The sequence below is a fragment of the Coregonus clupeaformis genome, unplaced genomic scaffold (assembly GCF_020615455.1).
Source record: "Coregonus clupeaformis isolate EN_2021a unplaced genomic scaffold, ASM2061545v1 scaf0188, whole genome shotgun sequence".
NCBI lineage: Eukaryota > Metazoa > Chordata > Actinopteri > Salmoniformes > Salmonidae > Coregonus > Coregonus clupeaformis.
Genome location: NW_025533643.1, coordinates 514,894 through 532,500, shown reverse-complemented (window position 1 = coordinate 532,500; position 17,607 = coordinate 514,894). Strand labels below are relative to the sequence as shown.

The following is a 17,607-nucleotide window of genomic DNA, read 5'->3' as shown; positions in this document are numbered from 1 at the left end:
TCCTCTCTCCTCTCCTCCTTCTCTCCTCCCTGTCTGGTTGGGTTGTTTTCTGTGAGGAGGAGTGATGCCATGGCAGCAGAGGGGAGGAGGATCTGGAGGTCGTCCAGACACAGCTGGATGTACACCCTGGAACACACGTTATTAGAACACAGACACACATGACATTACGTGTCTGTTGTCCAGTGGTGTCTGTGTACCTGCAGTGTCTATTGTCCTGTAGTGTCTGTTGTCCTGTAGTGTCTGTTGTCCTGTAGTGTCTGTGTACCTGTAGTGTCTGTTGTCCTGTAGTGTCTGTTGTCCTGTAGTGTCTGTGTACCTGCAGTGTCTGTTGTCCTGCAGTGTCTGTTGTCCTGTAGTGTCTGTGTACCTGCAGTGTCTGTTGTCCTGTAGTGTCTGTTGTCCTGTAGTGTCTGTTGTCCCTGTAGTGTCTGTTGTCCCTGTAGTGTCTGTTGTCCTGTAGTGTCTGTTGTCCTGTTGTCCTGTAGTGTCTGTTGTCCTGTAGTGTCTGTTGTCCTGTAGTGTCTGTTGTCCTGTAGTGTCTGTTGTCCTGTAGTGTCTGTTGTCCTGTAGTGTCTGTGTACCTGTAGTGTCTATTGTCCTGTAGTGTCTGTTGTCCTGTAGTGTCTGTTGTCCTGTAGTGTCTGTGTACCTGCAGTGTCTGTTGTCCTGCAGTGTCTGTTGTCCTGTAGTGTCTGTGTACCTGCAGTGTCTGTTGTCCTGCAGTGTCTGTTGTCCTGTAGTGTCTGTTGTCCTGTAGTGTCTGTTGTCCTGTAGTGTCTGTTGTCCCTGTAGTGTCTGTTGTCCTGTAGTGTCTGTTGTCCTGTAGTGTCTGTTGTCCTGTTGTGTCTGTTGTGTCTGTTGTCCTGTAGTGTCTGTTGTCCTGTAGTGTCTGTGTACCTGTGGTGTCTGTTGTCCTGTAGTGTCTGTTGTCCTGTAGTGTCTGTGTACCTGCAGTGTCTGTTGTCCTGTAGTGTCTGTTGTCCTGCAGTGTCTGTGTACCTGCAGTGTCTGTGTACCTGCTGTGTCTGTTGTCCTGTAGTGTCTGTTGTCCTGTAGTGTCTGTTGTCCTGTAGTGTCTGTTGTCCTGTAGTGTCTGTGTACCTGCAGTGTCTGTTGTCCTGTAGTGTCTGTTGTCCTGTAGTGTCTGTGTACCTATAGTGTCTGTGTACCTGCTGTGTCTGTTGTCCTGTAGTGTCTGTTGTCCTGTAGTGTCTGTGTACCTGTGGTGTCTGTTGTCCTGTAGTGTCTGTTGTCCTGTAGTGTCTGTGTACCTGTAGTGTCTGTTGTCCTGTAGTGTCTGTGTACCTGTAGTGTCTGTTGTCCTGTAGTGTCTGTGTACCTGTAGTGTCTGTGTACCTGTAGTGTCTGTTGTCCTGTAGTGTCTGTGTACCTGTAGTGTCTGTGTACCTGTAGTGTCTGTTGTCCTGTAGTGTCTGTTGTCCTGCAGTGTCTGTGTACCTGCAGTGTCTGTTGTCCTGTAGTGTCTGTGTACCTGCAGTGTCTGTTGTCCTGTAGTGTCTGTGTACCTGCAGTGTCTGTGTACCTGTAGTGTCTGTGTACCTGTAGTGTCTGTGTACCTGTAGTGTCTGTTGTCCTGTAGTGTCTGTTGTCCTGTAGTGTCTGTTGTCCTGTAGTGTCTGTTGTCCTGTAGTGTCTGTGTACCTGCAGTGTCTGTGTACCTGCAGTGTCTGTTGTCCTGTAGTGTCTGTTGTCCTGTAGTGTCTGTTGTCCTGTAGTGTCTGTACCTGTAGTGTCTGTGTACCTGTAGTGTCTGTTGTCCTGTAGTGTCTGTTGTCCTGTAGTGTCTGTGTACCTGTAGTGTCTGTTGTCCTGTAGTGTCTGTGTACCTGTAGTGTCTGTTGTCCTGTAGTGTCTGTGTACCTGCAGTGTCTGTTGTCCTGTAGTGTCTGTGTACCTGCAGTGTCTGTTGTCCTGTAGTGTCTGTTGTCCTGTAGTGTTTGTGTACCTGTAGTGTATGTTGTCCTGTAGTGTCTGTTGTCCTGTAGTGTCTGTGTACCTGTAGTGTCTGTGTACCTGTAGTGTCTGTTGTCCTGTAGTGTCTGTGTACCTGTAGTGTCTGTTGTCCTGCAGTGTCTGTGTACCTGTAGTGTCTGTTGTCCTGTAGTGTCTGTGTACCTGCAGTGTCTGTTGTCCTGTAGTGTCTGTGTACCTGTAGTGTCTGTGTACCTGTAGTGTCTGTTGTCCTGTAGTGTCTGTGTACCTGTAGTGTCTGTTGTCCTGTAGTGTCTGTGTACCTGCAGTGTCTGTTGTCCTGTAGTGTCTGTTGTCCTGTAGTGTTTGTGTACCTGTAGTGTATGTTGTCCTGTAGTGTCTGTTGTCCTGTAGTGTCTGTGTACCTGTAGTGTCTGTGTACCTGTAGTGTCTGTTGTCCTGTAGTGTCTGTGTACCTGTAGTGTCTGTTGTCCTGCAGTGTCTGTGTACCTGTAGTGTCTGTTGTCCTGTAGTGTCTGTGTACCTGCAGTGTCTGTTGTCCTGTAGTGTCTGTGTACCTGTAGTGTCTGTTGTCCTGTAGTGTCTGTTGTCCTGTAGTGTCTGTGTACCTGTAGTGTCTGTTGTCCTGTAGTGTCTGTGTACCTGCAGTGTCTGTTGTCCTGTAGTGTCTGTTGTCCTGTAGTGTCTGTTGTCCTGTAGTGTCTGTTGTCCTGTAGTGTCTGTTGTCCTGTAGTGTCTGTGTACCTGTAGTGTCTGTGTACCTGCTGTGTCTGTGTGTGATGTGTCTGTCCTGGTCCAGGTGTCTGTATGAAGGGAACTCTGATTGGAGGAATCTCTCCATCACCATGGTGAACCTCTGCACACACACCAAGCAACCTGTAGACACACACACACACACACACACACACACACACACACACACACACACATTATAAACACACACACACAAACATTATAAAACACACACACACAAACATTATAAAACACACACACACACACATTATAAACACACACACGTCTCACCTATCCAAGCAGTGTTGTTGGCAGCTCTCTGACCACCCGAGTTGTCATCGCCGGTCTCCACGGCAACACAGGTCACGGCGCCGGTCCGGTCTCTCAGGCGGAGTGTGTGTGAGGGTGTGTGTGTTCCGGGGAGCTCCAGCACTCCGACCAGCAGCAGGGGCCGTGGCTGACTGTCCTGCCCCAGAGAGAGGCCTACGGACCAGGCTACAGATGGGTTCAACTGAGCCTGAGTCAGGGAACTACCACAGGCTGGGAGGAGAGAGGGGAGAGACAGGGACGACCAGCACTCTCTCTCCATAACACACACACATTCTGACACTGACACGTACTCACACACTGGAGAACTACCACAGTACTGGGAGAGAGAGAGAGGAGAGAGAGGAGAGAGAGAGAGAGAGAGAGAGAGAGAGAGAGAGAGAGAGAGAGAGAGAGAGAGAGAGAGAGAGAGAGAGAGAGGAGAGAGAGAGAGAGAGAGAGACCGAGAGAGAGACAGAGAGAGAGAGAGTCACACATACGCCCAGGCAGTGAGAAGGCAAACAGGCCCAACACCCACTCTTACACTAGCCCAAGCCAATGGCATGTACCAGATGCTCAGCAGGCTCTGCTCACACTTACTGGCCTGAGGCCAAACCACACAACCAACAACATTAGACACTTTATGGAACACAAAGACTTCACTATCTCATCCTGGAATATCCAAGGCCTGAGGTCATCTGCCTTTGGCCTAAAGAGCAGGAATCTGGACTTCACCAAAGAAATCAGAAATACAGACATTGTCATCCTACAAGAAACATGGTATAGAGGAGACGGACCCACTGGTTGCCCTCTAGGTTACAGAGAGCTGGTAGTCCCATCCACCAAACTACCAGGTGTGAAACAGGGAAGGGACTCAGAGGGTATGCTAATTTGGTATAGAGCAGACCTAACTCACTCTATTAAATTAATCAAAACAGGAACATTTTACATTTGGTTAGAAATTCAAAAGGAAATTATCTCAACTGAGAAAATTGTCCTCCTGTGTGCTACCTATATCCCCCACTAGAATCCCCATACTTTAATGAAGACAGCTTCTCCATCCTGGAGGGGGAAATCAACCATTTCCAGACCCAGGGACATGTACTAGTCTGTGGTGACCTAAATGCCAGAACTGGACAAGAACCTGACACCCTCAGCACACAGGGGGACAAACACCTACCTGGAGGTGACAGCATTCCCTCCCCCATATGCCCCCCTAGGCACAACTACGACAACATAACCAACAAAAACGGGTCACAACTCCTGCAGCTCTGTCGCACGCTGGGTCTGTACATAGTCAATGGTAGGCTTGGAGGGGACTCCTATGGTAGGTACACCTATAGCTCATCTCTTGGCAGTGGTACTGTAGACTACTTTATCACTGACCTCAACCCTGAGTCTCTCAGAGCGTTCACAGTCAGCCCACTGACACCCCTATCAGACCACAGCAAAATCACAGTCTACTTTAACAGAGCAATACTCAATCATGAGGCATCAAAGCCAAAGGAACTGAATAATATTAAGAAATGCTATAGATGGAAGGAAAGTAGTGTCGAAACCTACCAGAAAACAATTAGGCAACAACAAATTCAATCCCTTTTAGACAACTTCCTGGACAAAACGTTTCACTGCAGAGAAGAATTGGAGAAAATCCCTACAGGTGTGCCAGGCTTGTAGCGTCATACCCAAGAAGACTTGATTCTGTAATCGCTGCCAAAGGTGCTTCAACAAAGTACTGAGTAAAGGGTCTGAATACTTATCCAAATGTGATATCAGTTTTTTATTTGTAATACATTTGCAAAAATGTATAAAAACCAGTTTTTGCTTTGTCATTATGGGGTATTGTGTGTAGATGGATGAGGGGAAAAAAAGTTGTAATCAATTTTAGAATAAGGCTGTGGGAAAAGTCAAGGGGTCTGAATACTTTCCGAATGCACTGTATGACGTTAAATATAGATTATGTTAAATATATGATAAATACACATGATATTAAATATATATGATGTTAAATACATACAATATTGAATATAGATGTTAAATATATATGATGTTAAATATATATGATAAATACATATGACGTTAATTACATGTGATGTTAAATATATAGTATACAATGAGAAGCTGTGACGATGATGATGATGTTGTCTCAGGTGATGATAACCTGTCGGCCTACACCAGCCCTCTACTGGTTGATCTAATAGAATCAGCCATCAAACAGGTAGCTTTCAATTGTGTATATTCTACTAAATATGCTCTACCTTTGTGTGTGTGTGTATCTTATGTACAGTGTGTATAACGTATAACGTCCTCCTGTGTGTGTGTGTGTGTGTGTGTGTCTGTGTCTGTGTGTGTGTGTGTGTGTGTGTGTGTCTGTGTGTGTGTGTGTGTGTGTGTATCTTATGTTTAGTGTGTATAACGTCCTCCTGTGTGTCTCCTGTGTGTCTCCGTGATATCCGTTTTTTATTTGTAATATAATTTCAAAAATGTATAAAAACCTGTTTTTGCTTTGTCATTATGGGGTATTGTGTGTAGATTGATGAGGGAAAATAAAACTATTTAATCAATTTTAGAATAAAGCTGTAACGTAACAAAATGTGGGAAAAGTCAAGGGGTCTGAATACTTTCCGAAGGCACAGTATCTCAACGAATTGGCGAGGGCACTAGAACAGTCTGCAGCACCCGGCCTCACCCTACTAGAATCTGAAGTCAAATGTCTACTGTTTGCTGATGATCTGGTGCTTCTGTCCCCAACCAAGGAGGGCCTACAGCAGCACCTAGATCTTCTGCACAGATTCGGTCAGACCTGGGCCCTGACAGTAAATCTCAGGAAGACAAAAATAATGGTGTTCCAAAAAAGGTCCAGTTGCCAGGACCACAAATACAAATTCCATCTAGACACCGTTGCCCTAGAGCACACAAAAAACTATACATACCTCGGCCTAAACATCAGCGCCACAGGTAACTTCCACAAAGCTGTGAATGATCTTAGAGACAAGGCAAGAAGGGCCTTCTATGTCATCAAAAGGAACATAAAATTTGACATACAAATTAGGATCTGGCTAAAAATAATTGAATCAGTTATAGAACCCATAATGCATGCAGAGCAGAATTAGGCCGATACCCGCTAATGATCAAAATCCAGAAAAGAGCCGTTAAATTCTACAACCACCTAAAAGGAAGTGATTCCCAAACCTTCCATAACAAAGCCATCACCTACAGAGAGATGAACCTGGAGAAGAGTCCCCTAAGCAAGCTGGTCCTGGGGCTCTGTTCACAAACACAAACAGACCCCACACAGCCCCAGGACAGCAACACAATTAGACCCAACCAAATCATGAGAAAACAAAGAGAATTACTTTACACATTGGAAAGAATTAACAAAAAAACAGAGCAAACTGGAATGCTATTTGGCCCTAAACAGAGAGTACACAGTGGCAGAATACCTGACCACTGTGACTGACCCAAACTTAAGGAAAGCTTTGACTATGTACAGACTCAGTGAGCATAGCCTTGCTATAGAGAAAGGCCGCCGTAGGCAGACCTGGCTCTCAAGAGAAGACAGGCTATGTGCACACTGCCCACAAAATGAGGTGGAAACTGAGCTGCACTTCCTAACCTCCTGCCAAATGTATGACCATATTAGAGACACATATTTCCCTCAGATTACACAGATCCACAAAGTATTAGAAAACAAACCCAATTTTGATAAACTCCCATATCTACTGGGTGAAATACCACAATGTGCCATCACAGCTGCAAGATTTGTGACCTGTTGCCACAAGAAAAGGGCAACCAGTGAAGAACAAACACCATTGGAAATACAACCCATATTTATGTTGATTTATTTTCCCATTTGTACTTTAACTATTTGCACATTGTTACAACACTGTATATAGACATAATATGACATTTGAAATGTCTTTATTCTTTTGGAACTTCTGAGTGTAATGTTTACTGTTAATATTTATTGTTTATTTCACTTTTGTGTATTATCTACTTCACTTGCTTTGGCAATGTTAACACACGTTTCCCATGACAATAAAGTCCTTACATTGAATTGATAGTGAGAGAGAGAGCAAGAGAGAGAGGAGAGAGACACAGAGAGAGAGAGAGAGGAGAGAGACACAGAGAGAAATCTGAGTCAACAATATGATTTGAAACAGTAAAGTAATGTGTTTGTACCTCAGTGAGGGGACAGTGGTGCGGCTCCTGGAGCATCTCTCTGTAGATGTCCCTCATCCCCCCTCCTCCTCCTCCCTTCTCCGACGTTACCACACAGTCAAGCAGCCTCCTGGCCACCACACACACGCGTTCCTCTTTCACCCAGTGAGGGACCAGTCTGAGAGAGAGAGAAGATGAACAGAGAGAGAGAGAGAGAGAATGTGCAGTTTGAGTTCTCAGAGTGGTGAGTCTAACCTCAAAGTGAAGCATGCTGAATAACCACTCCCCATTGGAAAGATCCTTGAGATGGAGGAGTTGACACCCGTCTCCTACCTCCCAGTCTCCTCCCTCCCAGTCTCCTACCTCCCAGTCTCCTACATCACAGTCTCCTACCTCCCAGTCTCCTACATCACAGTCTCCTACCTCCCTGTCTCGACCCTCCCTCCCTCCCAGTCTCCTACCTCCCAGTCTCCTCCCTCCAAGTCTCACCCTCCCTCCTCCCTCCCTCCCTCCCTCCCTCCCAGTCTCCTACCTCCCAGTCTCCTCCCTCCAAGTCTCGACCCTCCCTCCTCCCTCCCAGTCTCCTACCTCCCTGTCTCGACCCTCCTCACCTCCCTCCCTCCCAGTCTCCTACCTCCCTGTCTCGAACCTCCCTCCCTCCTCCCTCCCAGTCTCCTACCTCCCTGCTCGACCCTCCCACCTCCCTCCCTCCCAGTCTCCTCCCTCCCTCCCCCTCCTAGTCTCCTCCCTCCCTCCCAGTCTCCTACCTCCCTCCTCCCTCCCAGTCTCCTCCCTCCCTCCCTCCCTCCCCCTCCTAGTCTCCTCCCTCCCTCCCAGTCTCCTCCCTCCCTCCCAGTCTCCTCCCTCCCTCCCAGTCTCCTCCCTCCCTCCCTGTCTCGAACCTCCCTCCCTCCCTCCCTCCCTCCCTCCTCCCTCCTCCCAGTCTCGACCCTCCCTCCTACCTCCCTCCCGTCTCCTCCCTCCCAGTCTCCTACCTCCCTCCTCCCTCCCTCCCTCCCAGTCTCCTCCCTCCCTCCCTCCCCTCCCAGTCTCCTCCCTCCCTCCCTCCCCTCCCTCCCAGTCTCCTCCCTCCCTCCCAGTCTCCTCCCTCCCCCTCCCAGTCTCCTCCCTCCCTCCCAGTCTCCTCCCCTCCCAGTCTCCTCCCTCCCTCCTCCTCCTCCCTCCCAGTCTCCTCCCTCCCTCCCTCCTCCCTCCCAGTCTCCTCCCTCCCTCCTCCCTCCCTCCCTCCCAGTTTCCTCCCTCCCACCTCCCAGTCTCCTCCCTCCCTCCCAGTCTCCCTCCCTCCCTCCCTCCCTCCTCCCTCCCTCCCTCCCAGTCTCCTCCCTCCCTCCTCCCCTCCTCCCTCCTCCCTCCCGTCTCCTCCCTCCCGTCTCCTCCCTCCCAGTCTCCTCCCTCCCCCTCCTCCCCTCCTCCCTCCCTCCCTCCTCCCTCCCAGTCTCCTCCCTCCCTCCTCCCTCCCTCCTCCCAGTCTCCTCCCTCCCACCTCCCAGTCTCCTCCCTCCCTCCCAGTCTCCTCCCTCCCTCCCTCCCTCCTCCCTCCCTCCCTCCCTCCCAGTCTCCTCCCTCCTCCCTCCTCCCTCCCAGTCTCCTCCCTCCCTCCCAGTCTCCTCCCTCCCTCCCAGTCTCCTCCCTCCCAGTCTCCTACCTGTCTCTTAGAGCTCCGCAGCAGTGACAGAGCCACAGGTACTGAGACACACCCAGATTCCTCTCCAGCAGTAGCCGTGGCAGCGAGGCGTCGCTAGGGCCGTCGACCTCTGACCCCAGGCGGCTAAAGGAAGTGACACGCAGACTGGAGCGTAGACACACACAGAGCATGCTCGGTAGGGAGTGGGGAGAGGGGCGGTACAGGAAATGGACATCATGGAGTTCTACCTCCGCCCCCGGACGCAGGCCACACCTCCGCAGCGGCTGATAGGCCAAACACAGGCCCACCTTCCCGTCAATCACATAGAGCCCTGCTGCCGCACTCAGCACACTGGTCAGTACACCCTATCAGGGAGAAGGGGGGAACCTTGACATCCAGGTGTATAGATGTTAACTTATTTGAACAAACAAAAAACAAATGAGTCTCACCTTGTAGCTGATTACTTTAGAGTGTTTGGTCCTCAGGTCTGTGTCCGTCCCAGCTACCCGTCTCTCTCTGTCTGGGAGATGAGACCCAGTCCTACTGCTGTCAGACAGCTGTCCAGCTACCTGTCTCTCTCTGTCTGGGAGATGAGACCCAGTCCTACTGCTGTCAGACAGCTGTCCATCTACCTGTCTCTCTCTGTCTGGGAGATGAGACCCAGTCCTCCTGCTGTCAGACAGCTGTCCAGCTACCTGTCTCTCTCTGTCTGGGAGATGAGACCCAGTCCTACTGCTGTCAGACAGCTGTCCAGCTACCTGTCTCTCTCTGTCTGGGAGATGAGACCCAGTCCTCCTGTTGTCAGACAGCTGTCCATCTACCTGTCTCTCTCTGTCTGGGAGATGAGACCCAGTCCTACTGCTGTCAGACAGCTGTCCAGCTACCTGTCTCTCTCTGTCTGGGAGATGAGACCCAGTCCTACTGCTGTCAGACAGCTGTCCATCTACCTGTCTCTCTCTGTCTGGGAGATGAGACCCAGTCCTACTGCTGTCAGACAGCTGTCCAGCTACCTGTCTCTCTCTGTCTGGGAGATGAGACCCAGTCCTCCTGATGTCAGACAGCTGTCCAGCTACCTGTCTCTCTCTGTCTGGGAGATGAGACCCAGTCCTACTGCTGTCAGACAGCTGTCCAGCTACCTGTCTCTCTCTGTCTGGGAGATGAGACCCAGTCCTCCTGCTGTCAGACAGCTGTCCAGCTACCTGTCTCTCTCTGTCTGGGAGATGAGACCCAGTCCTACTGCTGTCAGACAGCTGTCCATCTACCTGTCTCTCTCTGTCTGGGAGATGAGACCCAGTCCTCCTGCTGTCAGACAGCTGTCCAGCTACCTGTCTCTCTCTGTCTGGGAGATGAGACCCAGTCCTCCTGCTGTCAGACAGCTGTCCATCTACCTGTCTCTCTCTGTCTGGGAGATGAGACCCAGTCCTACTGCTGTCAGACAGCTGTCCAGCTACCTGTCTCTCTCTGTCTGGGAGATGAGACCCAGTCCTACTGCTGTCAGACAGCTGCCCATCTACCCCCAGAGTTTGTGAGTCTACATCTGGGGTGTGCATGTCCAGTGTGGGTGAATCAGACATGTCCTGGATCAGTGTGTCAGGTAGCAAGCTGAGAGAGGACTGACTCGTCACACACAGAACCCTGTTTCCAGACCAGCCACGCAGTGCACACACACGCAGCCCCGACACACACACCCTCCCTCCCACACACACACATCGCTGCCACCACAGACAGCACGGCTCCTGAGAGAGAGAGAGAGAGAGAGAGAGAGAGAGAGAGAGAGACAGAGAGAGACAGAGAGAGATGGAGAGAGGTTAAATTGATGCTACCCACACACACATTCTCCTCACTTTGACCAGTAATGGTAGTGTCTCTCCTCACTTTGACCAGTAATGGTAGTGTCTCTCCTCACTGTGACCAGTAATGGTAGTGTGTCTCTCCTCACTGTGACCAGTAATGGTAGTGTGTCTCTCCTCACTGTGACCAGTAATGGTAGTGTGTCTCTCCTCACTGTGACCAGTAATGGTAGTTTGTATCTCCTCACTGTGACCAGTAATGGTAGTGTGTCTCTCCTCACTGTGACCAGTAATGGTAGTGTGTCTCTCCTCACTGTGACCAGTAATGGTAGTGTGTCTCTCCTCACTGTGACCAGTAATGGTAGTGTGTCTCTCCTCACTGTGACCAGTAATGGTAGTGTGTATCTCCTCACTGTGACCAGTAATGGTAGTGTGTCTCTCCTCACTGTGATTAGTAATGGTAGTGTGTATCTCCTCACTGTGACCAGTAATGGTAGTGTGTCTCTCCTCACTGTGACCAGTAATGGTAGTGTGTCTCTCCTCACTGTGACCAGTAATGGTAGTGTGTCTCTCCTCACTGTGACCAGTAATGGTAGTGTGTCTCTCCTCACTGTGACCAGTAATGGTAGTGTGTATCTCCTCACTGTGACCAGTAATGGTAGTGTGTCTCTCCTCACTGTGACCAGTAATGGTAGTGTGTCTCTCCTCACTGTGACCAGTAATGGTAGTGTGTCTCTCCTCACTGTGACCAGTAATGGTAGTGTGTATCTCCTCACTGTGACCAGTAATGGTAGTGTCTCTCCTCACTGTGACCAGTATTGGTAGTGTGTCTCTCCTCACTGTGACCAGTAATGGTAGTGTGTGTCTCCTCACTGTGACCAGTAATGGTAGTGTGTCTCTCCTCACTGTGACCAGTAATGGTAGTGTGTCTCTCCTCACTGTGACCAGTAATGGTAGTGTGTCTCTCCTCACTGTGACCAGTAATGGTAGTGTGTGTCTCCTCACTGTGACCAGTAATGGTAGTGTGTCTCCTCACTGTGACCAGTAATGGTAGTGTGTCTCTCCTCACTGTGACCAGTAATGGTAGTGTGTCTCTCCTCACTGTGACCAGTAATGGTAGTGTGTCTCTCCTCACTGTGACCAGTAATGGTAGTGTGTCTCTCCTCACTGTGACCAGTAATGGTAGTGTGTCTCTCCTCACTGTGACCAGTAATGGTAGTGTGTCTCCTCACTGTGACCAGTAATGTTAGTGTGTCTCTCCTCACTGTGACCAGTAATGGTAGTGTGTCTCTCCTCACTGTGACCAGTAATGGTAGTGTGTCTCCTCACTGTGACCAGTAATGTTAGTGTGTCTCTCCTCACTGTGACCAGTAATGGTAGTGTGTCTCTCCTCACTGTGACCAGTAATGGTAGTTTGTATCTCCTCACCGTGACCAGTAATGGTAGTGTGTCTCCTCACTGTGACCAGTAATGGTAGTGTGTATCTCCTCACTGTGACCAGTAATGGTAGTTTGTATCTCCTCACTGTGACCAGTAATGGTAGTGTGTCTCTCCTCACTGTGACCAGTAATGGTAGTGTGTCTCTCCTCACTGTGACCAGTAATGGTAGTTTGTATCTCCTCACTGTGACCAGTAATGGTAGTGTGTCTCCTCACTGTGACCAGTAATGGTAGTGTGTATCTCCTCACTGTGACCAGTAATGGTAGTTTGTATCTCCTCACTGTGACCAGTAATGGTAGTGTGTCTCCTCACTGTGACCAGTAATGGTAGTGTCTCTCCTCACTGTGACCAGTAATGGTAGTGTGTCTCCTCACTGTGACCAGTAATGGTAGTGTGTCTCTCCTCACTGTGACCAGTAATGGTAGTTTGTATCTCCTCACTGTGACCAGTAATGGTAGTGTGTCTCCTCACTGTGACCAGTAATGGTAGTGTGTCTCTCCTCACTGTGACCAGTAATGGTAGTGTGTCTCTCCTCACTGTGACCAGTAATGGTAGTTTGTATCTCCTCACTGTGACCAGTAATGGTAGTGTGTCTCCTCACTGTGACCAGTAATGGTAGTGTGTCTCTCCTCACTGTGACCAGTAATGGTAGTGTGTCTCTCCTCACTGTGACCAGTAATGGTAGTGTGTCTCCTCACTGTGACCAGTAATGGTAGTGTGTCTCTCCTCACTGTGACCAGTAATGGTAGTGTGTCTCTCCTCACTGTGACCAGTAATGGTAGTGTGTATCTCCTCACCGTGACCAGTAATGGTAGTGTGTGTTGTCCCTCTCTCAAACGGAGACAGAAGAAGGCCTTCCCTGCGATGTTCAGTAGAGGGTATACTCCAGAAACCTCCCCATACACTTTCACACGCAGGCCTCGCACCCTGCACACACACACAGAGTTACACAATCACAGTTCCCCATACAAGCATTCCAGTGTTCACATGCCACGGGCCCACACACACAAACCCTGACCTGTGCTGTATCAGTCCTGCAGCTTCTCTAACCCCCACAGCTCTCTTCAGGTTGACCCCTGCAGGGTTAAAGGTCATCTCAGGGTCAGAGGTCAGGGGTAGGGGACATCCAACCAGCTCCAGGTAGCCCCTCTCCTCCACTTCCTGGTCCTTCCCCGGTGCAGGCTGGGGAATGTAGTTCCAGCAGGGGAAGAGAAGGGGCAGGCCCAGCCAGAGAGGGGAGGGGCTCAGTAGCTAACCAATCAGAGAAAGAACAACAGGAGTGAATCCAAGGAAGGAAGGAAGGAAGGAAGGAAGGCAGGCAGGCAGGCAGGCAGGCAGGCAGGCAGGCAGGCAGGCAGGCAGACTCACCTCACAGTGCACGGTCCTGGTGGCGTCCCTCACACGCCACGCTCCGTCACCTGACCTCTCTGGGCCACGCCCATCACTGAGACAGCCTATCAGCAACAGGTTGGCACGCGGCAGAGCCTTGTGATTGGGCAGAGCCTGCTCCGCCTCCCGGACCCATTCTCTGTGCTGAGTGGTGCTCCAGGTCAAATTGCTACAGCAGGGTGTGCGTTGCCTGGTAACCAGCTCGGAAATGGAGATGAGCCTAACAACAAGAGAGGTTAAGGTTAGGAGTAGTGTTGATGGTTTCTAAACCCTCCCAATTACAGGAGGTTAAGGTTAGGAGTAGTGTTGATGGTTTCTAAACCCTCCCAATGACAGGAGGTTAAGGTTAGGAGTAGTGTTGATGGTTTCTAAACCCTCCCAATGACAGGAGGTTAAGGTTAGGAGTAGTGTTGATGGTTTCTAAACCCTCCCAATGACAGGAGGTTAAGGTTAGGAGTAGTGTTGATGGTTTCTAAACCCTCCCAATGACAGGAGGTTAGGAGTAGTGTTGATGGTTTCTAAACCCTCCCAATGACAGGTGTTAAGGTTAGGAGTAGTGTTGATGGTTTCTAAACCCTCCCAATGACAGGAGGTTAAGGTTAGGAGTAGTGTTGATGGTTTCTAAACCCTCCCAATGACAGGAGGTTAAGGTTAGGAGTAGTGTTGATGGTTTCTAAACCCTCCCAATGACAGGAGGTTAAGGTTAGGAGTAGTGTTGATGGTTTCTAAACCCTCCCAATGACAGGAGGTTAAGGTTAGGAGTAGTGTTGATGGTTTCTAAACCCTCCCAATGACAGGAGGTTAAGGTTAGGAGTAGTGTTGATGGTTTCTAAACCCTCCCAATGACAGGAGGTTAAGGTTAGGAGTAGTGTTGATGGTTTCTAAACCCTCCCAATGACAGGAGGTTAAGGTTAGGAGTAGTGTTGATGGTTTCTAAACCCTCCCAATGACAGGAGGTTAAGGTTAGGAGTAGTGTTGATGGTTTCTAAACCCTCCCAATGACAGGAGGTTAAGGTTAGGAGTAGTGTTGATGGTTTCTAAACCCTCCCAATGACAGGAGGTTAGGAGTAGTGTTGATGGTTTCTAAACCCTCCCCATGACAGGAGGTTAAGGTTAGGAGTAGTGTTGATGGTTTCTAAACCCTCCCAATGACAGGAGGTTAAGGTTAGGAGTAGTGTTGATGGTTTCTAAACCCTCCCAATGACAGGAGGTTAAGGTTAGGAGTAGTGTTGATGGTTTCTAAACCCTCCCAATGACAGGAGGTTAAGGTTAGGAGTAGTGTTGATGGTTTCTAAACCCTCCCCATGACAGGAGGTTAAGGTTAGGAGTAGTGTTGATGGTTTCTAAACCCTCCCAATGACAGGAGGTTAGGAGTAGTGTTGATGGTTTCTAAACCCTCCCAATGACAGGAGGTTAAGGTTAGGAGTAGTGTTGATGGTTTCTAAACCCTCCCAATGACAGGAGGTTAAGTTGGAGTAGTGTTGATGGTTTCTAAACCCTCCCAATGACAGGAGGTTAAGGTTAGGAGTAGTGTTGATGGTTTCTAAACCCTCCCAATGACAGGAGGTTAAGGTTAGGAGGAGTGTTGATGGTTTCTAAACCCTCCCAATGACAGGAGGTTAAGGTTAGGAGTAGTGTTGATGGTTTCTAAACCCTCCCAATGACAGGAGGTTAAGGTTAGGAGTAGTGTTGATGGTTTCTAAACCCTCCCAATGACAGGAGGTTAGGAGTAGTGTTGATGGTTTCTAAACCCTCCCAATGACAGGAGGTTAAGGTTAGGAGGAGTGTTGATGGTTTCTAAACCCTCCCAATGACAGGAGGTTAAGGTTAGGAGTAGTGTTGATGGTTTCTAAACCCTCCCAATGACAGGAGGTTAAGGTTAGGAGTAGTGTTGATGGTTTCTAAACCCTCCCAATGACAGGAGGTTAAGGAGTAGTGTTGATGGTTTCTAAACCCTCCCAATGACAGGAGGTTAAGGTTAGGAGTAGTGTTGATGGTTTCTAAACCCTCCCAATGACAGGAGGTTAAGGTAGGAGTAGTGTTGATGGTTTCTAAACCCTCCCAATGACAGGAGGTTAAGTGGAGTAGTGTTGATGGTTTCTAAACCCTCCCAATGACAGGAGGTTAGGAGTAGTGTTGATGGTTTCTAAACCCTCCCAATGACAGGAGGTTAAGGTTAGGAGTAGTGTTGATGGTTTCTAAACCCTCCCAATGACAGGAGGTTAGGAGGAGTGTTGATGGTTTCTAAACCCTCCCAATGACAGGAGGTTAAGGTTAGGAGTAGTGTTGATGGTTTCTAAACCCTCCCAATGACAGGAGGTTAAGGTTAGGAGTAGTGTTGATGGTTTCTAAACCCTCCCAATGACAGGAGGTTAAGGTTAGGAGTAGTGTTGATGGTTTCTAAACCCTCCCCATGACAGGAGGTTAAGGTTAGGAGTAGTGTTGATGGTTTCTAAACCCTCCCAATGACAGGAGGTTAGGAGTAGTGTTGATGGTTTCTAAACCCTCCCAATGACAGGAGGTTAAGGTTAGGAGTAGTGTTGATGGTTTCTAAACCCTCCCAATGACAGGAGGTTAGGAGTAGTGTTGATGGTTTCTAAACCCTCCCCATGACAGGAGGTTAAGGTTAGGAGTAGTGTTGATGGTTTCTAAACCCTCCCAATGACAGGAGGTTAAGGTTAGGAGGAGTGTTGATGGTTTCTAAACCCTCCCAATGACAGGAGGTTAAGGTTAGGAGTAGTGTTGATGGTTTCTAAACCCTCCCAATGACAGGAGGTTAAGGTTAGGAGTAGTGTTGATGGTTTCTAAACCCTCCCAATGACAGGAGGTTAGGAGTAGTGTTGATGGTTTCTAAACCCTCCCAATGACAGGAGGTTAAGGTTAGGAGGAGTGTTGATGGTTTCTAAACCCTCCCAATGACAGGAGGTTAAGGTTAGGAGTAGTGTTGATGGTTTCTAAACCCTCCCAATGACAGGAGGTTAAGGTTAGGAGTAGTGTTGATGGTTTCTAAACCCTCCAATGACAGGAGGTTAGGAGTAGTGTTGATGGTTTCTAAACCCTCCCAATGACAGGAGGTTAAGGTTAGGAGTAGTGTTGATGGTTTCTAAACCCTCCCAATGACAGGAGGTTAGGAGTAGTGTTGATGGTTTCTAAACCCTCCCAATGACAGGAGGTTAGGAGTAGTGTTGATGGTTTCTAAACCCTCCCAATGACAGGAGGTTAGGAGTAGTGTTGATGGTTTCTAAACCCTCCCAATGACAGGAGGTTAAGGTTAGGAGTAGTGTTGATGGTTTCTAAACCCTCCCAATGACAGGAGGTTAGGAGGAGTGTTGATGGTTTCTAAACCCTCCCAATGACAGGAGGTTAAGGTTAGGAGTAGTGTTGATGGTTTCTAAACCCTCCCAATGACAGGAGGTTAAGGTTAGGAGTAGTGTTGATGGTTTCTAAACCCTCCCAATGACAGGAGGTTAAGGTTAGGAGTAGTGTTGATGGTCTAACCCTCCCAATGACAGGAGGTTAAGGTTAGGAGTAGTGTTGATGGTTCTCCCTCCCAATGACAGGGGTTAAGGTTAGGAGTAGTGTTGATGGTTTCTAAACCTCCCAATGACAGGAGGTTAGGAGTAGTGTTGATGGTCTACCCCCCAATGACAGGAGGTTAAGGTTAGGAGTAGTGTTGATGGTTTCTAAACCCTCCCAATGACAGGAGGTTAAGGTTAGGAGTAGTGTTGATGGTAAGGTTAGGAGTAGTGTTGATGGTAAGGTTAGGAGTAGTGTTGATGGTAAGGTTTGGAGTAGTGTTGATGGTAAGGTTAGGAGTAGTGTTGATGGTAAGGTTAGGAGTAGTGTTGATGGTAAGGTTAGGAGTAGTGTTGATGGTAAGGTTAGGAGTAGTGTTGATGGTAAGGTTAGGAGTAGTGTTGATGGTAAGGTTAGGAGTAGTGTTGATGGTAAGGTTAGGAGTAGTGTTGATGGTAAGGTTAGGAGTAGTGTTGATGGTAAGGTTAGGAGTAGTGTTGATGGTAAGGTTAGGAGTAGTGTTGATGGTAAGGTTAGGAGTAGTGTTGATGGTAAGGTTAGGAGTAGTGTTGATGGTAAGGTTAGGAGTAGTGTTGATGGTAAGGTTAGGAGTAGTGTTGATGGTAAGGTTAGGAGTAGTGTTGATGGTAAGGTTAGGAGTAGTGTTGATGGTAA

The 17,607-nt window shown here is 48.8% G+C and overlaps 1 protein-coding gene and 2 long non-coding RNA genes across 3 annotated transcripts in view; 2 read left to right on the top strand and 1 right to left on the bottom strand.

Moving 5' to 3' along the window:
- ctc1 (CTS telomere maintenance complex component 1) overlaps positions 1 to 17,607 on the bottom strand; it is an 84,573-nt gene that overhangs the window by 21,282 nt on the left and 45,684 nt on the right. The window contains exons 3-11 of the mRNA XM_041871334.2: positions 13,396 to 13,636; positions 13,046 to 13,278; positions 12,825 to 12,954; positions 9,247 to 10,533; positions 8,819 to 9,162; positions 7,174 to 7,330; positions 2,977 to 3,331; positions 2,715 to 2,829; positions 1 to 126 (exon numbers count right to left, since the gene is read on the bottom strand). The exon at positions 1 to 126 is cut by the window's left edge and continues 37 nt beyond it. Coding sequence (XP_041727268.2) covers positions 1 to 126; positions 2,715 to 2,829; positions 2,977 to 3,331; positions 7,174 to 7,330; positions 8,819 to 9,162; positions 9,247 to 10,533; positions 12,825 to 12,954; positions 13,046 to 13,278; positions 13,396 to 13,636 — 2,988 coding nt within the window. The remainder of the gene's footprint in view (positions 127 to 2,714; positions 2,830 to 2,976; positions 3,332 to 7,173; positions 7,331 to 8,818; positions 9,163 to 9,246; positions 10,534 to 12,824; positions 12,955 to 13,045; positions 13,279 to 13,395; positions 13,637 to 17,607) is intronic.
- LOC123484086 lies at positions 13,711 to 14,695 on the top strand. The gene is made up of 3 exons (XR_006658398.1): positions 13,711 to 13,911; positions 14,009 to 14,476; positions 14,523 to 14,695. It is a non-coding gene; the product is annotated as an uncharacterized LOC123484086 (long non-coding RNA).
- On the top strand, positions 14,973 to 15,410 carry LOC121557871. The gene is made up of 3 exons (XR_006658399.1): positions 14,973 to 15,138; positions 15,237 to 15,340; positions 15,388 to 15,410. It is a non-coding gene; the product is annotated as an uncharacterized LOC121557871 (long non-coding RNA).